Source organism: Mus caroli, chromosome 2 (assembly GCF_900094665.2).
Source record: "Mus caroli chromosome 2, CAROLI_EIJ_v1.1, whole genome shotgun sequence".
In the NCBI taxonomy this organism is placed as follows: Eukaryota; Metazoa; Chordata; class Mammalia; order Rodentia; family Muridae; genus Mus; species Mus caroli.
In genome coordinates, this window is record NC_034571.1 from 119,119,372 (window position 1) to 119,144,367 (window position 24,996).

A 24,996-nucleotide genomic window follows, 5' to 3' on the forward strand; every position below is an offset into this window, starting at 1 on the left:
TGTACGAATATATAATGGTGATCCCTCCTTGGTGACTCTAGAATCTTGTGAGTTTACTAAATTTGCCAGTGCTTCAATGTGTGTTATTCTAATCTGTGATCAAGTCATATAATCGTGAATACTCACAGCGACAAATTGGTTGTTTTCTAATTTAATGATGTCTCCAACTTTAACATTCATCCATTTTTCATTCTGCAGTCTGAGAAGAGAACAGAAATATTTTGTTCACTAGTGGAGTAGAATAAAAAGTAGAGTCAAGAGAAATATCCATAAGCACATGACAGACTAGAAGAATCAGGTGAGACTTTGAGAAGACGGGAAATTAAAGGATGAATTCACTACCAACGAAGAGTGTGGGTGTCAGAGACGTAAAATGATTTGTCTGTAGATTTTTAGTGAGCAGTGACACAGGTAGACAAAGGTCAAGATGCCGAACTCTTGGCTGAGGGTCCGTGAAATGCCATGATCCCAACTCGATGCCACTTTTATACAGCCGCTGTGGTCTCTCAAACGACCCAGCTAGCTACGTCCTCCTTGGTCTCTCAGCTGGTAAGTACAGAAACAGCACGACCCTGTCTCAGAAGTCATGTGACTGGGGTGGCATCTGACAGGCTAAGCCAACAGCTCAGAGATCAACAAGCTGCAAGCTTTCTTTGAAGGTTGTGTTTGTAATGGTATCCCAAGCCTACTCTCCACCAAGTTCAGAAAGGGTTGCAATGAAAGGTGATTGCGCTCATTGGGTCTAGTCGCAGGGTTACAAGTGAGTCAGGGTTGCCCAGGGCCAGACAGGCCTTACAGAAACAAACGACGGGCGGCTGGATACTGTGACAACGGACGGACCTTGCCTTCATAAACTCCATGAAATGTAAACCAGCTTTGCTTTCAACACTGATAGTTCTCATCCGGCTTCTTAGAAATCCCTCCTTTGAAACAAAGGATGCTAGAGCAAGATAGGTGTCCCCAGTAAGTCAAGGCAGCCAGGTGAATTCTGCTGTGAGGCTTTTCAAAACTAGTCCCATCTACTTGCTTTATAGGATGGAAAATAGATTTAAATATTTATACATCTGTGAAATGTGCCTCACACTATCAACCCTGCAGGGTCATTTGGCTAAAAGGCTCAAAGAACTGTTCTTTAATGCAGATCCAAGTACATGTTGTTCTGGAAATTTCTCAGCTGCAGCATTTTTATCTCTAGCCAAAATTTGATGTTTTTTTTTTTTCAGTACCATGCTTTTCAGTGTTCTGTCTAGCTCAGTGTGCTGAGACAACAGGAAGGTTTGTGACCCTCACTTGTCTTCCTCTTTAAGGTACCGGGTATTGTTATTTCTCCTGGGAACACCTCCCTTGGACACCAGTGGCATCTCTCAGGGACTGTCTTCTGGAGCTATGATGGAATGAGGAAGGACTCCTCCTGTAGCTTATGGTTATTACATTGCTACTGAAATGTTCTGGGGTCCCTATCGAAAGTCTGTTCTGGGAAGCTAAGACGACCTTAAGTTTTGTTTTGAAATTCTACACCTCCTACTTCTATGCTATACCCTCTGGAAGAATCCACGGGAAACTGTAAGTGCTACCTCCCCCTAAGAACATAGCCTCACCCAACTCCCTCTGAAACAACCTACACCATGAACTAGCAGACACTTCTGCCAGACAAGTGACAGAACCCTAACAAGAAGAGAGCATACCCCTTACAACGTAAGACAGGGATAGACTCAGAGTCTTATGAAGAAACACAAAGTAGACTTCTTTAGAGGGGGAAAAAAAGCAACTCCATGCTTGCTATTAGAGTGTTTGCAGATAAGGTGCCTGGGGTCATTGGAAAACTGTGGGCTTTGTGAGAGGTCTTCATGCATCCTCTATTTAAGCTGCTACACAAGAAGCAATGTGTATAGTGCCATCGGAAGTGTAGGGCTTTGCACATTGTTTGTTGTTGTTGTTGTTGTTTGCATTCTATCTTACAAAATACATACAACATTACTCAGATAGAAACTTGGACATGTATCCAATATACACTAAGGGTCATTGCTACCAAAGTAGTCAAATTCACCAAATAAGCAAAAATTAATGGACACTCACAAACGGTTAAAATTGCTGTGCTCTGAACCCAGCTCTTTTCTTTGTCCTTTCTGCTGCCACCACTACCGAGAGCAATGCAATGTCCCCTGCAGCTTAGGGAAGAGATTTGCTTAAAAGATCATCCTCAAAGTATTGATGGATTTGTGAGATTGCAGCTCATGTGGCAGCTGAAGCAGTGGGTACGGGTGCTCCCCGTATTGATCATCCTCAAAGTATTGATGGGTTTGTGAGATTTCAGCTCATGTGGCAGCTGAAGCAGTGGGTAAGGGTGCTCCTGGCTATGACTGTGCACATGTGTTGCAGAGGTGCCCAGGCTCCTGTCTCAAGGGATCCTGCATCCAGCCTCTGCTGAGGAGACACCAGATGGCCTGTGCACTGTGAAAACAACACAACCCCAAGGAGTTGACATTTTTCAACCTAGTTGTTCCCTCCCAAATGCATAGGACTTGTAACTTATTAGTTTTCTGAAATAAGTTGATTTAATTGCTCTGGGATTCTCAGAATTCAAGATTTGGTTCCATTTTCCCAATCACCATATACTTAGATACGATCTAGCTAGGTCTTCCTTGAACCAGATGTTTCTAAAACAGATGGGATAATAACATCTCCTTTACCTTAGTAAAATAATCCAAAATTAAAAAAAAAAAGTCACAACATTTAGATCCAGAAGATCCCATGAAACAGGTGGCATTTAAGAACCATAGCAAGTAGACAAGGTTTAGGGAACCACTCAGGACACCCCATCCTTCAGAACATGGGGAGTAGAGTTTAAGTAAAGGGGGTGATGGCAACTTCTCCCAAAACCTGTTATGACTTGGTTTGTACTTACTTTCTCTGGCAAAGACACAGTATGCTGAGGGCTGAAGACTTAGCTGGAAACTCAGTGGGTTTTCAAACCTAAGGTTGAAATAGCATCCAGCAGTACTGCACCGCACTCTTGGCTCCAGAGTTTCCCATAAGCAAGACTCCAACCCATGACTGAAGCTAAAGGGCAGAAGTTTCGATGGTAAAAGGGACCAAAAGAATGTTTCTGGTTTCCCATTAGTGACACTAACTCCAGGGCAGAAGAGGGGGGATTTGCCGAGGAGAAAAAGAATACTAGAGAAGGAAAATGCAATTGTTCTCCCTTAATTAGCCGATCAGCCCTCTCATACTAAGCTTGGTTCTGTCAGTGTGCAGCATATGCCAGCACTAGGAAATACAGACATATCTCCTGATCAGAGACACTTTTATTCAGCACTGTATCATCGGAACTTAAGCAACTGTCTAGGTTAGATGCCATTCAATACATCTTCTTGAATGACTGCTAACTAAATTAAGGAATATAAAAACCAATATTTCTAAAAAGAACTTTTATTAAATATTACCATTTCCCTAAACATACAACATGAATTCTAGCAATCCACATTTTTTAGTGCCTACTTATTGCACCCCTGAGCACAGATTCTTTCACGTAGGGAGTCATAGATAAAATACAAATGACACTCCATTACATTTGAGCTTCAGATAAAACAAATTATTTTATATGTAAGCACATCCTTTGTGATACTTGGGACGCTGGATACTAAACGTTACGGCTTATTAGTCTGTTTGAATGTAAATAGTTTTACATCTAGATTTGTCTCATGTAGTAAGACTATTAATATTTATCTTATCTCCCTTAATCCTCATGACCACGCATGAGCTGGATCCTGCTTCTACTCAGATCATACAGGACCCTGGGGTTCACAGAAGTTAGAATATTTACTCTATTTGAAATATCTATATAAAATTCAGATGCCCACACACTTTGATATAGGCATCCCTCTTTAAGGAGCTGATTATATGGGAGTTTAAACATAAGTATACACGGGGGTTCATTGCAGCATTACTTACAGAAACTAGTTAGAAACTACAAATATTACCATGGGATGCTTACTTATCACAGATTATATGTACTCAGCAGAATTAACTGTACTACATGCATATTCAGAAGAATAATGTAACCAAAAGAGGATGACAATGGGTCTGTATGCACTGACAGGAAACAGGATCTAATTTCCATTGTTGGGCTAAAAGAGGTGTGTCTAGCCCCGCACCTACATGGTAGGATCCAGGTGTTGAGACAAGGGTGTTCCTACACAAGCTTTTCTTTTTAAATTTTCTTTTTTTTTTTTTTTGAGATTTTGCTATATTTCTCCCTTTCTTTTATTTCCTCCAAATACTTTCATAGAGCCCTTCCTTGTTCTCTTTCAAATTCATAATCTCTCTTTTCCATAATTGTTATTACATGCACATATATATGCATATGTAGTATATGTATGTGTATGTGTGTATGTACATGCATACATTTTCCTAAATAAAACCTGCTCAGACTGTGTAGCATTACTCATATGTATGCTATGTTAGCATTACTCACATGTATGCTCAGACTGTGTAGCATTACTCACATGTATATTATGTTAGCACTTCTCATATGTATGTTATGTTAGCACTTCTCATATGTATGTTATGTTAGCACTACTCACATGTATGTTATGTTAGCACTTCTCACATGTATGCTATGTCAGCATTACTCACATGTATGCTCAGACTGTGTAGCATCACTCACATGTATGTTTGCAGGACTGAGCACTTGGTTTTGGATAATCAGTTGCTGTGCTCTTCCCTGGGAAGACAGCTTTTCCTACTCTGGTATTCTTTAGTAGCCTGCAGTTCTTCATGTACCAGTGAGGCTGTGTGAGCTTTCCCCTGTCCGTGCTAGCATGTCTATCAGTGACATCCTTGTTTAGCTCCTGTTTAGGCAGCCATGTTAGTGAGACTTTATGGGTCTCACCTTCTTAGGAGACACAGTCTCACAGCAGACTACCTAATCTCCTGGCTCTTACAAACTTTCCTCCCCTCTTCTTCGGTGTTCCCTGACCCTTAGGTGGGAAAGTTGTATTGTAGATATTTCCATTGCCTTGGGCTCTCAACTAGGCATTTTGACTGTGGTTTTCTGTAATGGTCTCCATTTGTTGCAAAGAGAAATTTCCTTGAGGAGAAGTGAAGACTACACTTGTCTGTGGGTATATGGACAAGTGTTACAGTATAGTTAAGGCCTGTGGTGGTTTAATAAAGTGGTGGTTGTAAGTCTCCTCTGGGATCCATGGCTTCACTAGCCCTGGGTAGCTGGCAGGTTTCTAGTGCCAGAGACGATTTTCCTTTTGTTGAGCAGGAACTAGAGAGCTGTTCGTTCCTGCCAAGGTATATATGTCACTTCTGTACCCTTAGGGTTATCTGCCATGCTGGTCATTGCTTACACACATATTTTAACATACTTCCAGTTTGATTCTATTGCTATGATAAACACCATGACCAAACACTTGGGGAGAAAAGGATTTTTTTTATCTTACACTTCCAGGTAACAGACCTTCACTAAAGGCATGAACTAAAACAAAGACCACTGGGAGAATTCTGGTCCTGGCTGGACCCACAAGGCTTGTTCAGCCGACTTTCTTATATAACCCAGGACCACCTGTCTAGAGATGTCACTGCCCACCATAGGATGGGCCCTCCCACATCAATCATTAATCAATAAGATGTTCCCGCAGACTCACCCACACACCAGTGTGATGAAAACAGCTCTTCAGCTATGATTCCCTCCTTCCAGGGGATGCTAGTTTATATTAATTTAATAAAAACTAGCCATCACTCAGGCCTTGAAAACTTCCATGAAGGCATTCCAGAGATGCTTGAGCAGTTGCCACTGGTGAATGGAAACTCAGGGAACCAGAGAACCAGGCAATGCTTCATATCCACCCTGTACCCAGTCAAACAGCTTGGTTTCTCATTATTACATAAGTTGACATTTATAGGTCAATGTGTTGCAAAACAAATAATAAATCCTTCTTTTGATTTACTTTATGTGTATAGGTGTTCAGGCTGCATGTATATCTGTACTACATTTATACAATGGACAAGGAGGCCAAAGAAGGGCACTGGGTCCCCTGGAACTGGAGTCACAGGTGGTTGTGAGCCATCACGTAGGTTCTGGAAATTAAACCCAGGTCCTCAAGAAGAGCAGCCAATGCTCTTAATCCCTGGCCCATCTCTCTAGCCCTATGAAAGCTTTCTTTGGATTACATGTAAGTGATGAGGCTTCAACTAGAACCCAACTTTGGCTATAAAAGTCATACCATATAAATCTGCATCCATTGTTCTTACTTTTCTTTCTTTGTTAAGCATATCCTACCTGCTTAAAAGGAGAGTGGGCCCTGAGGAGCTGGAACAATTTAAGCAAGGTGATGGTGCACAGTCTCAGTATTCAACACCATCTGGTCTGAGGATATCATGCAGTCATGGTCTCCTGACATAGATACTCACTAGATAGCAGAAGGCTCTGATTCTTTTCAACCCCAGCACTGTCAGAGATGAGCTAGAATAAAATGGATAGCTTGGCCTCAAGCCACTATAATTATACTGATGTGTGGGGCCTCATAACGCTGAGAATGAACATGACACTCGTATCTTTGCAATCTACTTCTTTTGAAGAAAACGGATGCATCCCTCCTTTTTGTCCCTTTTTCTCAGCAAAACGCCACACTGTGGCAAAAACCACATGAGCGGATCGCCGTGGACAGCAGCTGAAGGGCTTTCCCACTGTGTTTACCAAGGATGGAGGGGAGGAAAAGCAGAGAAAAATAAAAGTTGTAGTGCTATGGTGCAGATGGTTTAACACATTGCTGAGAAGAGCAACCAGCCACGGAGATGCCACGGAGATGCCACGGAGATGCCACGGAGATGCCTGCCTGGTTCTTGGGTCCTACTGGATATTATTCAGAGGCAGAAGCATACAGACAATATGGAGCCTCACCTTTTGGAAGCCAGCTGATGCCTTCACCTATTAGTTCTGCCTGAATAATAAAGCTACCAAATGTTATACAAAAGAAACTTCTCTGAATCAATATTTCCAGAGCCCCTCTACCTTCCATAAATTCGGTTAATCCATAATGAGGCCATAAGGAATTCAAACTCATTTCAGAGGAATATTGTTGTCTTTACTGGCATGCATTAACACTGAGGGAAATGCCCTAGACTGACCAGAGAAAGCAGAGCTGTTCAGACAGAATTCTTTGACAGCACAGCCACAGACATCAGAGAACAAGAAGTTGATTGACACATCTCTCAGGAAAGAGCTCTGAATGTTGTAATTCCAGGATAAAGGACCAGTATTGCATTTTCTATTACCTCTGATAACAGTCTTAACTAAATTTTTGAGAGCTATCAGACAAGCAGATTATATATTATAAGTTTATATATGAAAAGTGTTAGGTAGAAATGTGAAATCCCAGCAGTGATGATACAAAGCACAGCTCGGTGGTCTGATAGGGTTTGCTCTGCTCTTGGAACCTAATGTTTCTGGAAACAACACCTCTAATTTCTTCAAACAAAGCCTAAGTAAAAGTAACCCCAAGAGATTATGAGCCCTGCCACTTATTAGATCTACAGTCAGATTTAGTTCTAAGTTTAGTTTAGATTCTAAGAAAAAAATCAACCCACTTTAAAATAAACTGTGATGCCTATCCTGTTAACTCCTCAAAAACAGGATAACATATGGGTGAAATTTTTGAGTAGTGACCACCAAGACGACATGTGATGTCATCCTCCATTAATGAATTCAAGACCACCCTTCTATGGCCAGAATAATCACTGTAAGCTAGACATCATGCTGAGTACCAGGGCTACAAGGGCTATTAGTACCAACTATATTCACCAAATAACCTAGAAAATAGTGGGAAATTTAAATCTGGTTCCTAAATAGACACAGTAAATCATCTTTGCCTTCTAATACCTGGAAAGCATGGATATTCTTCCAGCCCGCAATGAAGAGTACCTGCACTTTCAAACAATGACTTCACTAGTAAAGTGTTTGCCACGCGTTTGTCATCAATAGCCCAGCGAGAAAAATTGATAGAACCGAGGGACTGTCTAATAAAGGATATATTAACTTTCAGTCCTCAAGATATTCCAAGTGTCCCGCCCCCCATGTACAGTGAGCTCATCGGAAAAGCATATGCCTGGTCTTTATTACTCTGATCCCTCCAGACTTGTCTTCTCAGAACCATGACTTCAATCAGGATTTACTTATGGTCATAAGTAAAATATCTTTTTCCCTGAGGCTTCAACCATTACGTCATTCACATTTCTCTCAGCGCCGAGATAAATCACATGGCTGGTGATCTCTAGATAATTCTCCCTCCCATTGGACCATCCGCTTTGTATCCTCAGCACCTCTGTTATGAGAAGAAACAGAGTTCAAGCTCATGTCTCAAGTGTATGAACAACAAATCATAACAGATCATTTAAACAAAAACTAGAAAACGTCACTAAAGGTCTCCGTCTGCAGAGGGTAACATCACAGGGGCCATCTTGATGACCTGAAAATAGAAAATTCTGTTTAATGTGGATTAGAAGCTGGAATTTTTTTGATTTCTTAAACTTTGCAAGGATAAAGTATTGGCTTCCTACTTTTGACAGAAATTATGTAAAATTTCACTAAAAAGCATGCATGTTGCAGGATCACAAAACAAACACTTGAATTTGCCACTAAACAACCATTAACTAATAGCTGTGACTGTGGTTATTATCACGATGCACTTCGTCATAAGGACAGCAAGCTGATTTCTATCTCAAGTCTTTGAAGGGGCCATCTGTGCTCCCTGTGTGTGTGTGCTGGCCACCTGGGTTTCCTCCCATGGGGAATGTGTCCCCAACCCAATCACAGACTCTCTAGTGACACTGTGTGGTCAGTCCCCATGTCTGTCTTATTCATCACAGTTGACTGCCCTTGGCTTTATTTTACTTACTAGTTATACTGCTGTGCTTTCAAAGCAGTCACCAAAGACCCACTGTTAAAGGGTTGGTCACAGCCTGTGGTACCACTGAGAAGTGAGGAAATTAATTCATGAGACCTTATAAGAGTAAGTTAGACCACTGAGGGAGTATCTTGAGGAGACAATTAGGATCCAGACCATAACCCTTGTCCTACTTTTGCTTCTCAGTGACAAAGTGATCAGTCTTATCCTGCATGTACCCCTGTCAAGATTGTCTGAGACTCACTCCAGATCCCAAAACAATGGAGTCAACTGACTGTGGACTAAAATAACCCTTTCTGCCTTTTAATTTTCTTTTCTCCTGTATTCTGTCACAACAATAGAAGATAACTAACACACACACAGATCCTTAGTGGGCCCTTCTCTTCCTATTTTCTTCGAATTTTGGACTCCCTCACTGTTACCCTAGGTGCCTCAGATGCTTTCAACTTTATATTTGGCGTTGACCCCTTAGTAACTTTCAGCATTCTCCACCTCTACAGAATGAATAAATTTCTCAACAGACCTCTGGTTTCACAGTCTTGGGAAAAAATGATGAAGCAGCCACTAATATCACCACAGCATGCTTCTTGCCCTCATTTCTCATCTCAGGGCTTCAGCAATGAGCTATGAACTCCTGATCACACACACTGGATGCTCATGCACATCCAATCAAGTACTGTATTCTTTCATTATTACCTTTAAAACATGTCTAAAAGTATGAGTATTAGATGATATATGGAATTACTGCTAGTTTGGTAAGTATATAGAATCATGGGTAAATATATTTTTAAATATTTTAAGTAAATAATTAAAATAATCTGAATAAATTAAAATATTTAAATAAAAATAAATATTTTTTACAGGTCTAACTACAGTACTGAGGGATCCAATGCCCTTTTCTGAACCCCATATATACATACACACACAATATACTTATTCAAACACACACATACATACATAATTAAATCATTAAAAAACACAAAATGTGGGCTAGAGAGATGACTCAGCAGTTAAGATCACTGACTGTTCTTCCAGAGGTCCTGAGTTCAATTCCCAGCAACCTGGTGGCTCATAACCATCTGCAATGAGATCTGATGCCCTCTTCCTGTTGTGTCTGAAAACAGCTACAGTGTACTTACATTAGATAGATAGATAGATAGATAGATAGATAGATAGATAGATAGATAGATAGATAGATAGATAGGAGAAGGAAAAGGATTTTTTTAAAAAATCATAAAACATGAGGATAAACACAAAATATCAAGAAGTTGATGACAGCTATCAGGAGGTAATATATAGGTAAAGATTCATTGTACTGTTCTATTTATGTGTCTGTGTGTTTGAAACCCCAACAAAGAAAAATAGATGGTGATGATGATGATAGAGATAATTGATAAGTATAGTTAATTGACAGGTAAATAAAATATACATAAATAGATGATTTATAGATTTATTGGTTGGTTTTTGAAACACGGAAAAGAAGATTAATAGATATATAGAAAGATAGATGATAGGTAAATAGAGGATAGGTGATATATCAATAATAGATGATAGATAATTAGATAACCACCAGTTGTGCCAGCACCATTTGTTGAAAATCCTGTCTTTTTTCCACTGGATGGTTTTAGCTCCCTTGTCAAAGATCAAGTGACTATAGGTGTGTGGGTTCATTTCTGGGTCTTCAATTCTATTCCATTGGTCTACTTGTCTGTCGCTATACCAGTACCATGCAGTTTTTATCACAACTGCTCTGTAGTACAGCTTTAGGTCAGGCATGGTGATTCCCCCAGAGGTTCTTTTATCCTTGAGTAGAGTTTTTGCTATCCTAGATTTTTTTGTTATTCCAGATGAATTTGGAGATCGCCCTTTCTAATTCGTTGAAGAATTGAGTTGGAATTTTGATGGGGATTGCATTGAATCTGTAGATTGCTTTTGACAAGATAGCCATTTTTACTATATTGATCCTGTCAATCCATGAGCATGGGAGATCTTTCCATCTTCTGAGATCTTCTTTAATTTCTTTCTTCAGAGACTTGAAGTTCTTTTTTTTTTTTTTTTTGGTTTTTCGNGACAGGGTTTCTCTTTATAGCTCTGGCTGTCCTGGAGCTCACTTATCATACAGATCTTTCACTTCCTTTGTTAGAGTCACGCCAAGGTATTTTATATTATTTGTGACTATTGAGAAGGGTGTTGTTTCCCTAATTTCTTTCTCAGCCTGTTTATCCTTTGTGCACAGAAAGGCCGTTGACTTGTTTGAGTTAATTTTATATCCAGCTACTTCACTGAAGCTGTTTATCAGGTTTAGGAGTTCTCTGGTGGAATTTTTAGGGTCATTTATATATACTATCATATAATCCGCAAAAAGTGATATTTTGACTTCTTCCTTTCCAATTTGTATTCCCTTGATCTCCTTTTGTTGTCGAATTGCTCTGGCTAGGACTTCAAGTACAATGTTGAATAGGTATGGGGAGAAAGTGGGCAGCCTTGTCTAGTCCCTGATTTTAGTGGGAATGCTTCCAGCTTCTCGCCATTTACTTTGATGTTGGCTACTGGTTTGCTGTAGATTGCTTTTATCATGTTTAGGTATGGGCCTTGAATTCCTGATCTTTCCAAGACTTTTATCATGAATGGATGTTGGATTTTGTCAAATGCTTTCTCCACATCTAAGGAGATGATCATGTGGTTTTTGTCTTTGAGCTTGTTTATATAGTGGATTATGTTGATGGATTTCCATATATTAAACCATCCCTGCATCCCTGGAATGAAACCTACTTGGTCAGGATGGATGATTGTTTTGATGTGTTCTTGATCAATAGACAGACAAACCTACTTATGCTTAAAGCCTTCACTGACACAACCAAAGTCTATGACATTGCTATCTCACCTGGACATAACTTATCTTCCTCTTGTGTCCAGTATCTATGCTGCAACCAGAGAAATTTCTGTATTATACCTACAATTTTCCTGTGAAAAGCCTCCATGGCCTCTCCTGACATATAACATAAAACTGAAATTGGCATTCTTCACTCTTTCCTATAAGAATTGGCTCTTGACTGAACACAGTGGCTCAGGCCTGTAGTGCCACCACTTGGGATACTAAAGCAGGAGGATAATCACAAGTTTGAGTCCAGCCTAGGTTATATAGTGAACTAAAGATCAGCCTGGGCTATAGAACAAGACCCTGTCTAAAATATAAAAACAATAGCTGGCTTTTGTTTGTCTCTCAGAACTCCATTTTATCCCAGTTCCCCCACCTTGATGGAGACCTTACTATCACCCAGATCATTTCCAATCTGGGGCAAATCCTACTTCTGTCAAGAGGCCATTATATTCACTGCACTAGTGATCTGCTTCCAACTCCCACCCAGGGCATTCAACCCAGTAACTAATGCCTTAAGTCCAATTGGTGCTGACCACATGTGCATGGGTGTGGAGCCTCCCACTGGGCATAGGAAACCTGAAATTACATTAAACCATTAAACTGTCTTTCCCTCTGGAAAGCAGGCTAAGGCTGTGTCTGGTTTCTTGTTTCTGTATTCTTAACATATAGATCCACGCCTAGCATCCTGTGAGTTTGGGAGATATTTGCTGAGTAGATTTAAGTGAAGTATCTATGTATGTAGACACTCATGTCGTGTACTTATTTAGCTCTGGAGTAAAGGTGAGAAATAGTTTCATATGACTATTCTTGCTGGCAAGACCCTGTGACATTATAAAAGAGATAATACAAGGAATAGCAAGAAGTGAGGGGCAGGGTGGATGGTTAAAACATAAACCATACCAGGTTGGAGAATAAAAGCATTGTTTGTTTGGTTGGTTTTTAAAATAAAGAATTCACTTCAGAGAGTCAAGCTGCATCTCCTACAAGATAGATTACAATTCTTCTCAGTCTCCGGTGCCTGTGAGATAATCTGTCTTGGAATGCACCCTGATAGCTGAAAAAACTAAGTGTATTGTACTGAATTCCACAAATACAGAGCACTCACTATTGGCCAAGCTTGACCCCAGCAAGGGAGAAACCCAACGTGGTATCAGTCAGATCTGAAGAGGCTGACAAGAAGGAATGCGGGAGAAGACTGACTTCACCACGTGCGTGTGAGCTGTGGCAGTACTGGCCATTGCCACAGCATCACAAAAATACTCTAGTGACCATTCTACCTGCATGGAACAGCACTGGGAATATGTCTACATAGGGTGGTACATGAGGAACCCCTGTGGATGGAGGGCTGGAAAGAGAGAACACGCTATAGTTATGTAAAAGCCAGTGATCTGGTGTGGCCAGAGGTGGTCCTACAAAGACTACACCATCCAGAGGCTTTCAGTGGCAAAGAGTGGGTAGGAAAGTTTTAAAATAGGAATATATTTGATCTGTACTATTTTGTGGAAAGGAAATAAGGAGGACGCTAATGGGAGCAGTGTCCATTCCCAAGGTGACATCCTAGTGTCCAGCATTGCTTCCACTGGAGGAATTCCTTTAGAAGACAACATTTAAAATATATTTCCTAGCAGAATAGAAAGAAATACAGGTCAGTATTAAATGATGAGTATAAATAGGCAAGTAACACAAAAAAAGAAATAAGAGCTAATAAATATGTTTGAAAACACCACCACTAGAAATTGGGTGTGCCCATTTCTTAAATGAATGTAACCTGTTCCCTGCGGGCTGAGAATGCCCACAATCACTCAAGTCAAATAGCTTTGACCATAGCAGGAAATCTGTATCCAAAACTCGTGCCTACAATTCATTCCTTGGAGCAGCAGAACGGTCAGCTCTTAGCTTATCTACTATGGAGGTAAAATCCTTTAAGTACAGCTTTATTACAATGAACTCCAATGTCCAAAAAGTGTTCTTATTTTGTGTTTGTACCCCAGTAAGAGCCAAGATTTTAAGCTCTACTAAAAACAAAACAAACAAACAAACAAAAAGGCTTTATCTATTTATGTTCATTTAAAAAACTAATAGATATATTATTTTAAAATATCATACAGTTAGTATATTTGGAGTTATTTAAAATTTATATTGAAATGCTTCAAAATTTATATTGAAATACGTATGTATTTTCAGTAGACAAGCATCTACATAAGACTGTTCAATTGATTGTTGTTTTATAACTTTCATAATACTCATTTTTATTGTTAAAATATTTTATAAATTTTAAAGAGTATGATAAAATGAAAGGTATTGCAGGTTTTGAAGCGGGGAGGCTCTCAGGAGGAGTTGGGGTACAAAAGGGAAAGAAGAATGTGATGTAAATCTATTTACTCAAAATGTTTTTTTAAATGTTCAGATAAATTGAAATTATGTATCTTTTCTCATCATAATGCAATAAAACTTAAATTTAAAAAAAAAAAAGAAAGAAAGAAATCGGGAGTGCAAGGCAGGTCTCCACACTCAACAGCCAGATGTTTAAGAAGCTGATACTCAAAGTCACAGTGATGCTGTCGGAAAACAACATTCATTGGTTCAGACATGAGAGTGAGTTCACATAAACTTCCTGGAAATGAATTCAGTAGTATATTTTAATAATGCCTCTGTTCTTCCTTAAAGAGACTTCGCTTTGCAACAGAGTCCATTAAAGAAACAAACAAACAAACAAACAGTTGATCAAAATGCTAGAAGCAAGTGACTGTGTGCCACCTGCCCCAACTGATAGCCACCACCTTACTAAGCCGGCATAATCCTCAACTATATTCTAACCATCTGTCCTTATACCCACAATCAGTGTAGCTCTCATCTCCCATCAAGGAAATGACTCTTTCTAACTGATAAAGACCAATATGAAAACCACAACCAATCAAAATGCAGAGTTGTAGAGCCCAGTCCCAATAGATACACCTCCAATACAACATTCCTACCTAAGGCTCAGGAAATGAGAAAGGCTGGAGATGGGCCATAAAGATTGCAACAACCAGAGAAACAGGAAGTCAACTGTCAGACTCTGTCTCCTAAAAATGTCATGGAAGCTACACCGTGAAGCCTCAACAACATACTGCCTAAATGGAGACAAGGCCAACATGCTAACATGGAAGGGAGAAATCTCATGGGCCCCAACCCTAGACATGGGACTATAGGCAACTAAGAGATCCTAAGAGAAAGAGAAAGTCTTTCCCAAGGAAGAGTTTCCCTATCGATTATTCAACACTAGACAGTCCCAAAATGATATACATACAAGTAACATTATATGCACTGAGCAGGTTATATTTATATATTTGGTAAGTACATATGTGTGTGCATATACATATATATATATGAATATATGATACACATATATGATATATATTTGATTTAAATTAAAGAAAACTTAAGGGCTGGTGAGATGGCTCAGTGGGTAAGAGCACTGACTGCTCTTCCAAAGGTCCTGAGTTCAAATCCCAGCAACCACATGGTGGCTCACAACTACTCATAATGAGATCTGATGCCCTCTTCTGGTATATCTGAAGACAGCTACAGTGTACTTAAGTAAGATAAAGCAAGATAAATAAAAATCTTTTAAAAAATAAAGAAAACTTAAAATATTTAATACAATAAATAAAAATTTTAAATAAAATAAAATTTAATTAAAAATTAAAGTCAATTAAAGAAAAAGGGGCCATAACTTTGAGAGAGAATAGGTGGGTACCTGGGAGGGATTAGAGGGAGAAACAGGAAGGGGGAGATTATGCAATGATGAAGTTATATTCTAATTTCTAGAAATAAAAAATTACAATAAATAAAGTTTAAAACAAAAACAAAAACACTCAAATCTGCAGTTTTAAATAGCCACTGTTCTCAAATGTTCTCTGTCATGATTGTTGAATACTATTTTCCTTCATTGTCTCTCAACTCCAAAGTTCCCTGGTCTTCGTCCTTAAAAGGAGATGCAAGAAGAGACACACTGCAGTCCGGAGAGAAAGGAAGAAGAAAGAGAAGACTGAAGAATCAGCAGCTAGTCTCCAAAACAGAAAGAAAGGCTGTCCCTGCCCGGCTGAGAGCAGAAAGAGGGCAGCCCCTCAGCCAAGGGAACTAATGCACAAGGAAAATAAAAGCCTTTTGGAATTTCCCTCTGTAATGAAGGGTTGGGTGTAAAAGCAAAATGACAACCAAGAAAATAGGACGCTCACTGAGCTGTCCCTGGGGCCAGAAGCAGCTTAGAACCTGGGTATACTGGGACACAGGAAAAAAAGAGTACACGTCTTGTTTTCTAGTTTTAATTTGTCTTTTTCTTATATCTTTACATATATATTTTATTATTTGTTTCATTAAACTTTCAGTGGGAAAAATTATATGGAAATTTCCTTCCAAAATCAGGCCTGTAGCAGTTTAAGTGTGGGCTCTATGATCCCAGATCCTAGTTCTACTGTGCAAGTGTTTAGAGAGTTGACGCCCCTCGTCGGCTGATAGAGACAGTAAACAGACTGTGCGATCAGGGCCAGTAATTTCCAACAGACACTTAATAACTAAGTCAAGGAAGGGGGAGTGGGGAACAATTCTTTCCTTCTGGCAGAAAACTTAATATTTTTTATATTCTAAAACTATTTACAGTTCATATGGTTTCCAGACCCCCTCTCCCAAAGCAAGGGCCTCATCCCCCTGCCTAAGTGTCTCAGCATTCCACATGTGACTCCTCAGGCAGCCGGCCAGGAGAGCATTTGATTTTAAATGAAGCCTTAAATTTAGCAGTGTGAAGGGGAGGGCAATCTGAACACACATGCCTGGGAGGGACAAGGACACCAGATGGGGCCAGGGGTGAACACAAACTTTCAACCAGCCAATTCAAAACGCCTTGCTAGGAAGGCAAGGACTGTGCAGGCCCCGCGGGCCATCTCTACCCTCCATGCCAGCGTCTAGAGCCAGGCAGACCTGGTAGTTTGCCCATCTGGCATGGAGCACAATTCTTCCTCCATTCTTTGGAGTCCATTCCGATCCCCCAGCAATGTTCAGTTCCGTCCTGGGATCTCCCCGCACTTCCTTATTTTAGTAACTGGTCAATTGCACCTGCGACTCATCTCAACAGAGAGGACATTTCCAAGCTTCTTTTGTCTTTAGATCTAATTTAGAAGTCACTAACCTGCTTTAAGTGTTCTCTGGACTGAGGGAACAAATCACTCGGAATACATGGCTTAAAGGAGTAGGATGGTCTGTTAGCAGGGTGTGAGCAAGAATGGAATCCCTCAGGAAAAGGGGGAAGGTCTGTCTGCTTTCCCTGCTAGCTTCCAGTAGCCCTTGAGTCCCTTCTTGTGGGGCTAGATAGGTCGAACGCCTGCTGCCTGCTTCCTCCCCCTCCTCCCCCTCCTCCTCCTCCTTCCCCTTCTCCTCCTCCTCCTCACCCTCCTCTTCCTCCTCCCCCTCTTCCCCTACCCTGTCCCTCTCCCTCCTCCCCCATATTGCCCTCTTTTCTCTATCTCAAGATATCTGTGGTTGAGTCTAGTATATACCCTGATCCAGGGTCATCTTACCTCAACGTCTAAATTATACCTGCAAAAGTAAACAATTTCATTCTAAATAAGACCACACCCATAATTCTGTAGGTTGGAGGTTAGAAAGGCTGCCAGCATGGTAGAATATAGTAATACAATCACAATTGTATCTGAAAAGACCATTGCACAGAGGAATAGAACAGAAAAGGCAAAGACAAGGGACACAGAACAACAGAGTGTGTCAAATATAAATTAACATGGATCTAGGAAGCAAGGTCAAGAGTAACTTCAGTGTTTTATTCACAAGCTTAACATTCCAACATTTCTATCCATAATAGACTGGTCATCTGCTAATTTAAAATTCATGGAGAAAATTAACCCACTAAGCATATCTCAGGGAACTGAAGGCAGAACGATCCAATAGTAGAAACTTTTAGGAAGAAGCCTTGATGCAAGTGAGCAATCAACCAAATACTATCAAAACATCATTTCAGTATAGACAACCTTTGAGCTTGGATTGAAACAAGACTACATTTCTAAAGTTAATAGTCTCACATCCCCAAGATCTCTGGAGTTTTGGCTTGGGTTTTCTGAACCCTCAATCTAATACTTTTTATAAAGGAGAGTTACAATAGGGCCTGCTGCATGAGTAAGCCCCATTGTTGTCTATAATAAGAGAATCAGGTTACAACAGGAATGGGATCCAATTGGAGCCAAGAACAATTCGAGCCTTACTGAGGGGCAAAGGGGAGACACACATGATGAGCCCCAGATGCTGAGGAAAGACGATGGGGCCAGACACACTGGGCACCAGACACTGGAGGACAAGGGAGAGTAAAAGGCCAGAGGACAACTGTGAGGGGGAAAGAGCTGGGTTCCCACCTTGTTTGCTGAGGGGTGTGTGGTGTCAACCTCCTCAACCAAACCTGGATTCAATATTGTGTGAGAGGCGCTTTGAAGGATCTTTCCCAGTTCTCTGTGTTATATAAACCTTAAAAGAAAAGAGGACTGCCTCTAAAAACTCCATGTGCAGACTTTGAAAGCGTTACAACACCCTATTATATCAAGATGCACCTCATTTGGGGAAATAGTTGCCCTTTAGAAACTCAACCCTTAAAAATTCTATCTATGCAGCGTAGTCATTGGCTATGATGGAAAATTGTTATAATAACTATAACAACTTTGCAGCCTGTGTACAGAAGTCAGCCCTTTGGCAAGCAAACCCTCCTGTCTACAAAGCCGGCAAAGGGAAACTGCCCAAGAAAGGGCCAAGCCACGATGGTTTTAAAAGTGCAATTAATTTTTTGAAAGTGAAACTTTCTGAAATATTTTTATTGTGAATTAGCAACATGAGGTAAAGATGAATTTTATTTTTGTGCTTTCACTGAATCCAAATAGCACTCCAAACTATTCCCATTTCTTTACTTCTGAATTCATTGTTAAATCCATGAACGAATAATGTCTCATTGACATTGCTTTTGAAAACCAGCAAGATTCTTCTCCCCAAGTTTTTCTTTCAAATATTTTACACGCTGCAATCACAATGGTGTGACCACAATATGTGATCCCACTGTCTTCTCCCTTGTGTAAACCAAAAGTCTCCATTCCAATCAAAGTAAGATGGCGTAGCTCAGTGTAGGGAGCATTAATCCTCCCATGGATCGAGAGTCCCACTCTTCCATTTAGAAGGCACAGAGAGACATGCTCAATGTGTACCAGCAGCCAACACACTAAGCCCAGTAGTGTGGGGTTTTATTGTTGTTGCAGATTCTCAACTAGAAAGTGTAAGCGCCTATCAGGAAACATCACAGAGAAGGGCAGAAAGAGTGTCAGAGCCAGGGGATAGGGAAAATGTACACCACAAAGATGTCTTCTGGAAGGGACGTAGTCATTGCACTTATGAACTCCCTGCAGCTGTCTTTATCTGCACAAGACCTGCATAAGACTGGGCCCCGTAGACGCTATCATACATTGGGTTGGATGGATTCACTGCTGAATTCTACAAATTTTTCAAGAAAGATTTAATACTAACACTTCTAGAGCTTTCCTATAGGATAGAGAAGGAACACAATCAAATGTATCCTATGAAACAATTATAACTCTGATGCCAAAACCAAACAAAGAAAGAAAGCTACAGACCAATCTCTCTAGTGGACAGGACCCTCAGCAAACTGCTCATAAATTGAATACAAGGGTGCACTAAGAAGAGTACTCATCATAAGCAAGATGATTTCGTCCCAAGAGTACAAGATAGGTTCAACATAGCAAATCAATAGAACGTAATATACCATATTAACAGACTTAAGACAGAAATTATGTGATCTTCTTCATAAATGCAGTAAAGGCATTTGACAAAGTTAAACAACCTTCTTGATAAAAAATTTCTGATGACTGCAGCACAGTGGTAGTGCAACCCTTCAATCTCAGCACCCAAGAGACAGAGTCAGCCAGATCTCTGAGTTCAAGGCCAGCCTGGTCTACAAAGCAAGTTCCAGGACAGCCAGGGCTACACAGAAAAACCTTGCCTGGAGGAGGGGGAAAAAAGCCCTGACAAAACCAAAATTATGCAGAAGACAGCTCAGCATACTAAAGGCTACATACGGCAAGCCTCTGGCCAGCATCACACCAATCCTTTAAACACTGGCACAGGACAAGGGTGCTCTTTCTTTTCAGTCTTATTCAGGCCAGAAAAAAATATAAAGAGAGTAAAAACTGAAAATGAAGAAGTCAAATTATCCATTTGACAAACAATATAATTCTATACTTCAGAGAATCCACTGAACTCCATCAAAGAACTCTTGAAGCTGATAGTTTCAGTAAATTAGAAGGATACAAGGTCAATATGAAATAATCAATAGTTTTTATATGCATTGACAACAGACTTCTTGAAAAAATATCAGGAGCCGGGCGTGGTGGCGCACGCCTTTAATCCCAGCACTTGGGAGGCAGAGGCAGGCGGATTTCTGAGTTCGAGGCCAGCCTGGTCTACAAAGTGAGTTCCAGGACAGCCAGGGCTATACAGAGAAACCCTGTCTCGAAAAACAAAAAAAAAAGAAAAAATATCAGGAAAAAATCCATTCATGATAACTCAAAAGTATACAGGGATAGAGCTAAAGATAAACCTTATGGTGCTGACAGATAAAACTGTAGAAGACACAAGACAATGGAAACACTCCCATGGCCTGGATTTTCAAGATTTCTACTGGGAAAAATCCCACCAAAAGGAATCTACTGATCCACCAATGTAACAGTGACGTTCTTCACAGACCTAAAAAGAATCCAAATTTCATATGGAGAAACATTTATCCAAAGCACTTCTAAGCAGAAAGAACACACCAGAGGCATCCCATTACTTGACCTCAAACTATACTACCGATCCATAGTGATAAAGACAGTGTGATGTTAGCAGCATAAATACACCTGTGTAAACTAATGGGACATAATAATAAAAGACCCATAGATAACCCATGCAGCTATGCTCACTTCAATTTTTAACAAAGGAATCAAAAACATTCACTGGGGAAAAAAAGACAGCCTTTTAATAATGTTGTCAAAGCTGGATATCCACCTGAAGAAGAATGAAAAGAGAACCATATGTTTCACCATGCACAAAAATGATCATTTGAAATTGGATCAATGAACCATGACAATGGGATCCATATGAACAATGGAATTTCATTTAGCCCAGAAGAAAAATGACATTTGCAGGAAAATAGTTGGAAATGGAAAGCATTTTCTTTGAGTTTTTTCAATATTTATTCTATTCTTAAATATCTTAAAGCCAAGAACACTGAAACCACTAAAGCAAAGCACAGAGGAAACATTTAGAGACACAGACATAAGCAACAAACTTCTGAATAGAACACCGATAGCACAGGAAACAGTTCCAAGAACCGACAGACAAATAGCAAACATGAAATTAAAATGTTCCTGTAAAACAGAAGTAACTGCCAATGAAATAAGCAGAAAGCCTACAGAATGGGGGGAATCCCTGTGATCTCTGCCTCAGAAAGGGGGTAAATGTCATGAATATGCAAATAATTGCATATATGTAATAAATTAAATGCCCAAAATTCTATTAATCAATAAATGGGTCACTGTTCTGAAGAAATGCTTTTTAAAAGAAGAATGCAAACAGCCAAGAGACACTTTTAAAAGTGTATCATATCTCTAGCCATCAGAATAAAGCAAAATTAAACTACCTTGAGATTCCATCTCACCCCAGTCAGAATGGCCTCCATGGAGAAAATAGATGACCACAGATGCCAATGAGGATGCAGGTTTCAAACTCTCGCTCACTGTAGATGGGAGTGTGAACTAGTGCAATCACTAGGGAAAACATGTTGCGGCTTTGCAGAAGGCTGAAGATAGAGCTTCCACAGGACGTGGCTGTCACACTCAGGCATATATCCAAGGTCTCTGTGTGCTACCACAGAAATGTCTGCATAGGCATGTTTAATACTGCTAAATTCACAAGAGCTAAGAAATGAAATCACTCTATATATCCATGATCATCATCAATGATCAATGACAATGGGGTACTGTCGTGCTTTGAATATGCTTGACCCATGAGAAGTGGCACTATAGGAGTGTGGCCTTGTTGGAATACCATGTGCTCTTGTGGAGGAAGAGCGTCACTGTGTAGGCGCGCTTTGAGGGAGGGAGTGACCAAACTCTACCCAGTGCAGGAGAGAGCCTCCTCCTGGCTGCCTTTGGATCAAGATGTGGAACTCTCAGCTCCTCCAACACCATGTCTGCCTGCACACTGCCATGCTTCCCACCATGATGATAATATACTGGACCTCTGAAACTGTAAGCCAGCCCCAATTAAATGTTGTCCTTTATAGGAGTCGCCTTGGTCATGGTGTCTCTTCACAGCAATGGAAACCCTAACTAAGACAGGTACATATACACATGGAATTTCATATCACCTAGAAGAAAAATAGAATTATGTAATTTGCAGGCAAAAAGGTTGGAAATGGAAACCATTTTCTTTGTGTTTTCTTTTCAATATTCATTTTATTCTGTGTGTCAGAGTGTTTTGCTCTGTGCACATGTATGTCTGTACACATATGTGTGTGCCTGGTACATGTGGAAGGCACTGGATCCCTTGGAATTAACTGGGAATTGAACCTTAGGTTCTCTGCAATGACAAGTGCTCTTAACCACTGAGATATTTCTCCAACCCTGGACACATTCTTTTTAATAATTATTTTATTATTCTTAATTATGTGTGTGTGCATATGAATGCAGGTGTCCTTGGAGGTCAGAGGCATCTGATTCCCTTAGCGCTAAAGTTACAGGCAGTTGTGAGTTGCCAGTTGTGAGTTCTGGGAACTCATTTTCAAAAACAAATGCTCTTAACCGCTAAGGCACCTCTCAGCAGGACATTCTATTTACCCAGGCTCAATGGCTAAGACAAATCTGTATATTCTCCCTCATATGTGGATCCTAGCCTCTAACTCTTAAATGTGTGTGTCAAGATGGGACCAAATTGGACTAGAGCCCACAAAATGAGAAAGGAGCCCATGAGGCTGGAAAAATAGAGGACCTTTAAAAGAGGCTATTGGGGAAGACAGTAGAACATTTGGACCAGGAGGATGCTGGAGGTGAGAGAGTACAGTGGAAAGGGGGCAGAGAAGATGGAGAATCACACAAATGATACATGTCTGAAAAACACGGAACCTATTACTGCATAAGCTAGGAAATTTGTTAAAATTTTAAAAGGTATGGAAAGTGGTCCATACAAAAAATAAGTAAGATAAAAAGAAACATTGGAAAGGAGCTTGAAGTTTTCCTTCCCAATTCTCTAGTGCTTTCCCTGTTCTTTGGGTAAACATACTCGTGTCTGAAGTCACTGCTGATGTTAGTTCTGCTTCCATGGATGGTATTTATCAATGCATGAAATTAAATACGAGGGAAATCCATGTTACTGTGGATAATGTGTTCTAAATCAACTATAGGAGGCATATAAAAACCTATCATTGCTACTTGCTTGGCACTATAATATCAAATACATGTCTGTGTTCCACAAAAGAAACTCCCAAAGAATTTGCTAGGTGTGAAAAAGACTCATGAAACAATGATCAAGATATACTTCAATTTCCAATAAGTTAAAGGACAGAAATATTCATCTAATTAAAATAGAAAGCCACCAATCATTTAAAAATCCAAAGAGGGCTAGAGACATGGCTCAGAGGTTAAGAGCACTGACTGCTCTTCCAGAGGTCCTGAGTTCAATTCCCAGAAAGCACATGGTGGCTCATGACCATCTATAATGGGATCTGGTGCCCTCTTCTGGCCTGCAGGCATATATGCAGGCAGAACACTATATATATATATATATATATATATATATATATATAATCTTTAAAAGGAAAAAAAGAAAAGAAAGAGGGAAGGAGGGAGGAAGGGAAGAAGGAGGGAGGGAGGGAGGGACGGTGGGAGGGAGGAAGGAAGGAAGGAAGGAAGGAAGGAAGGAAGGAAGGAAGGAAGGAAAGAAGGAAGGCAGGCAGGCAGGCCAGAGAACGGATTTCTTACTTGCTATTGATGAGCACCTTAGACTGCCGGTTATTCACTTGATTATCACTCTTGTGACGGAACTGAAAAAAAAAAAGTTTAAGAGAGACCCATCTTAAGTCACACTTCATCAATCCTAACAGCAGCACTGGGCATATTTCGAGTTAGTCTATTTGGACAATGTTACTGTCCAAATATGAGCACAGCTTGCACTTACCTGGAGCAGAGTCCCATACACGTAATCAACGCTCACCTCCCTACATCTCATCCTGGCATACACATCACCACTGGAATCTTCTCTCTGTGTGTGCACTCATATACACACATATGCTGCACGCTAGACCCACAATTCTAATCCTTACACATTTCTACTTGCTTCTAAGAACACAGCACGCCATTTGCCTTGTAGTCCAGAGAAAACCCACACCAGTTTTGAGAACTTCCACCAGGAACTGCAAGTTCTCTCCCTCACAGGGGCACTCTGCACTTGTTATAGCGGATCAGTCTGCTCTGTGGTTTTAAAAACCGAGAAATTACTTTTAACAACATATATTTTATTCTTCAGAAATCCTAATTGTTAACAGTGATATTATAAAACACCACTCACTTAAAACAGAAATAAGAATGAAATGCTGAGTCACACTTGGCCAAGGGTTTATGTTTTATGACTTCATATTGCTTCATAAGCTCCAGCAAAGTAAGCATCTATCTATCTCTAGGGAAAATGCAAATATGAAGAGCTTCCCTTTAGGCTCTGAAACTAGAAGCCATTCAGATAAGAGCTTCTATATGAGCTGTCAAGGTCCAATAACAAGAGTCCAAATTAGAGACACATGTATCAAAGAGACAATAAGCTTACCCAGGGACAAAGGTATCTCAGCATGTTAGTGCACACCCTCAGATGAACTGCTGTGATGTCAGAGGCATGAAGCTTTAGTTCATAGACATAATCATAAGTGATTTCCCTTTTGTATTCAAAATATATGTGTATACATAGATACATGCATGTATGCATGCATACATACATACACATACAAAAACACACATACACATGCATCATAGTTGTGTCAGGCTCTCTTTTTTTCACCCTGGATGTCACAGTGTCAGTCTGTACCTTGAAACTTATTAAGCACTTCATTAGGGGACAAACACATACCACATTAAGCAA

At 40.2% G+C, this 24,996-nt stretch overlaps 1 protein-coding gene across 2 annotated transcripts in view; it reads right to left on the minus strand.

Annotated features, from left to right (window-relative positions):
* The window catches only part of Atp8b4 (ATPase phospholipid transporting 8B4 (putative)), a 178,623-nt gene that overhangs the window by 112,686 nt on the left and 40,941 nt on the right, over positions 1-24,996 (minus strand). For both annotated transcript variants that reach the window (XM_021156332.2, XM_021156331.2), the window contains exons 6-7: positions 23,850-23,911; positions 127-199 (exon numbers count right to left, since the gene is read on the minus strand). In XM_021156332.2, coding sequence (XP_021011991.1) covers positions 127-199; positions 23,850-23,911 — 135 coding nt within the window. The remainder of the gene's footprint in view (positions 1-126; positions 200-23,849; positions 23,912-24,996) is intronic.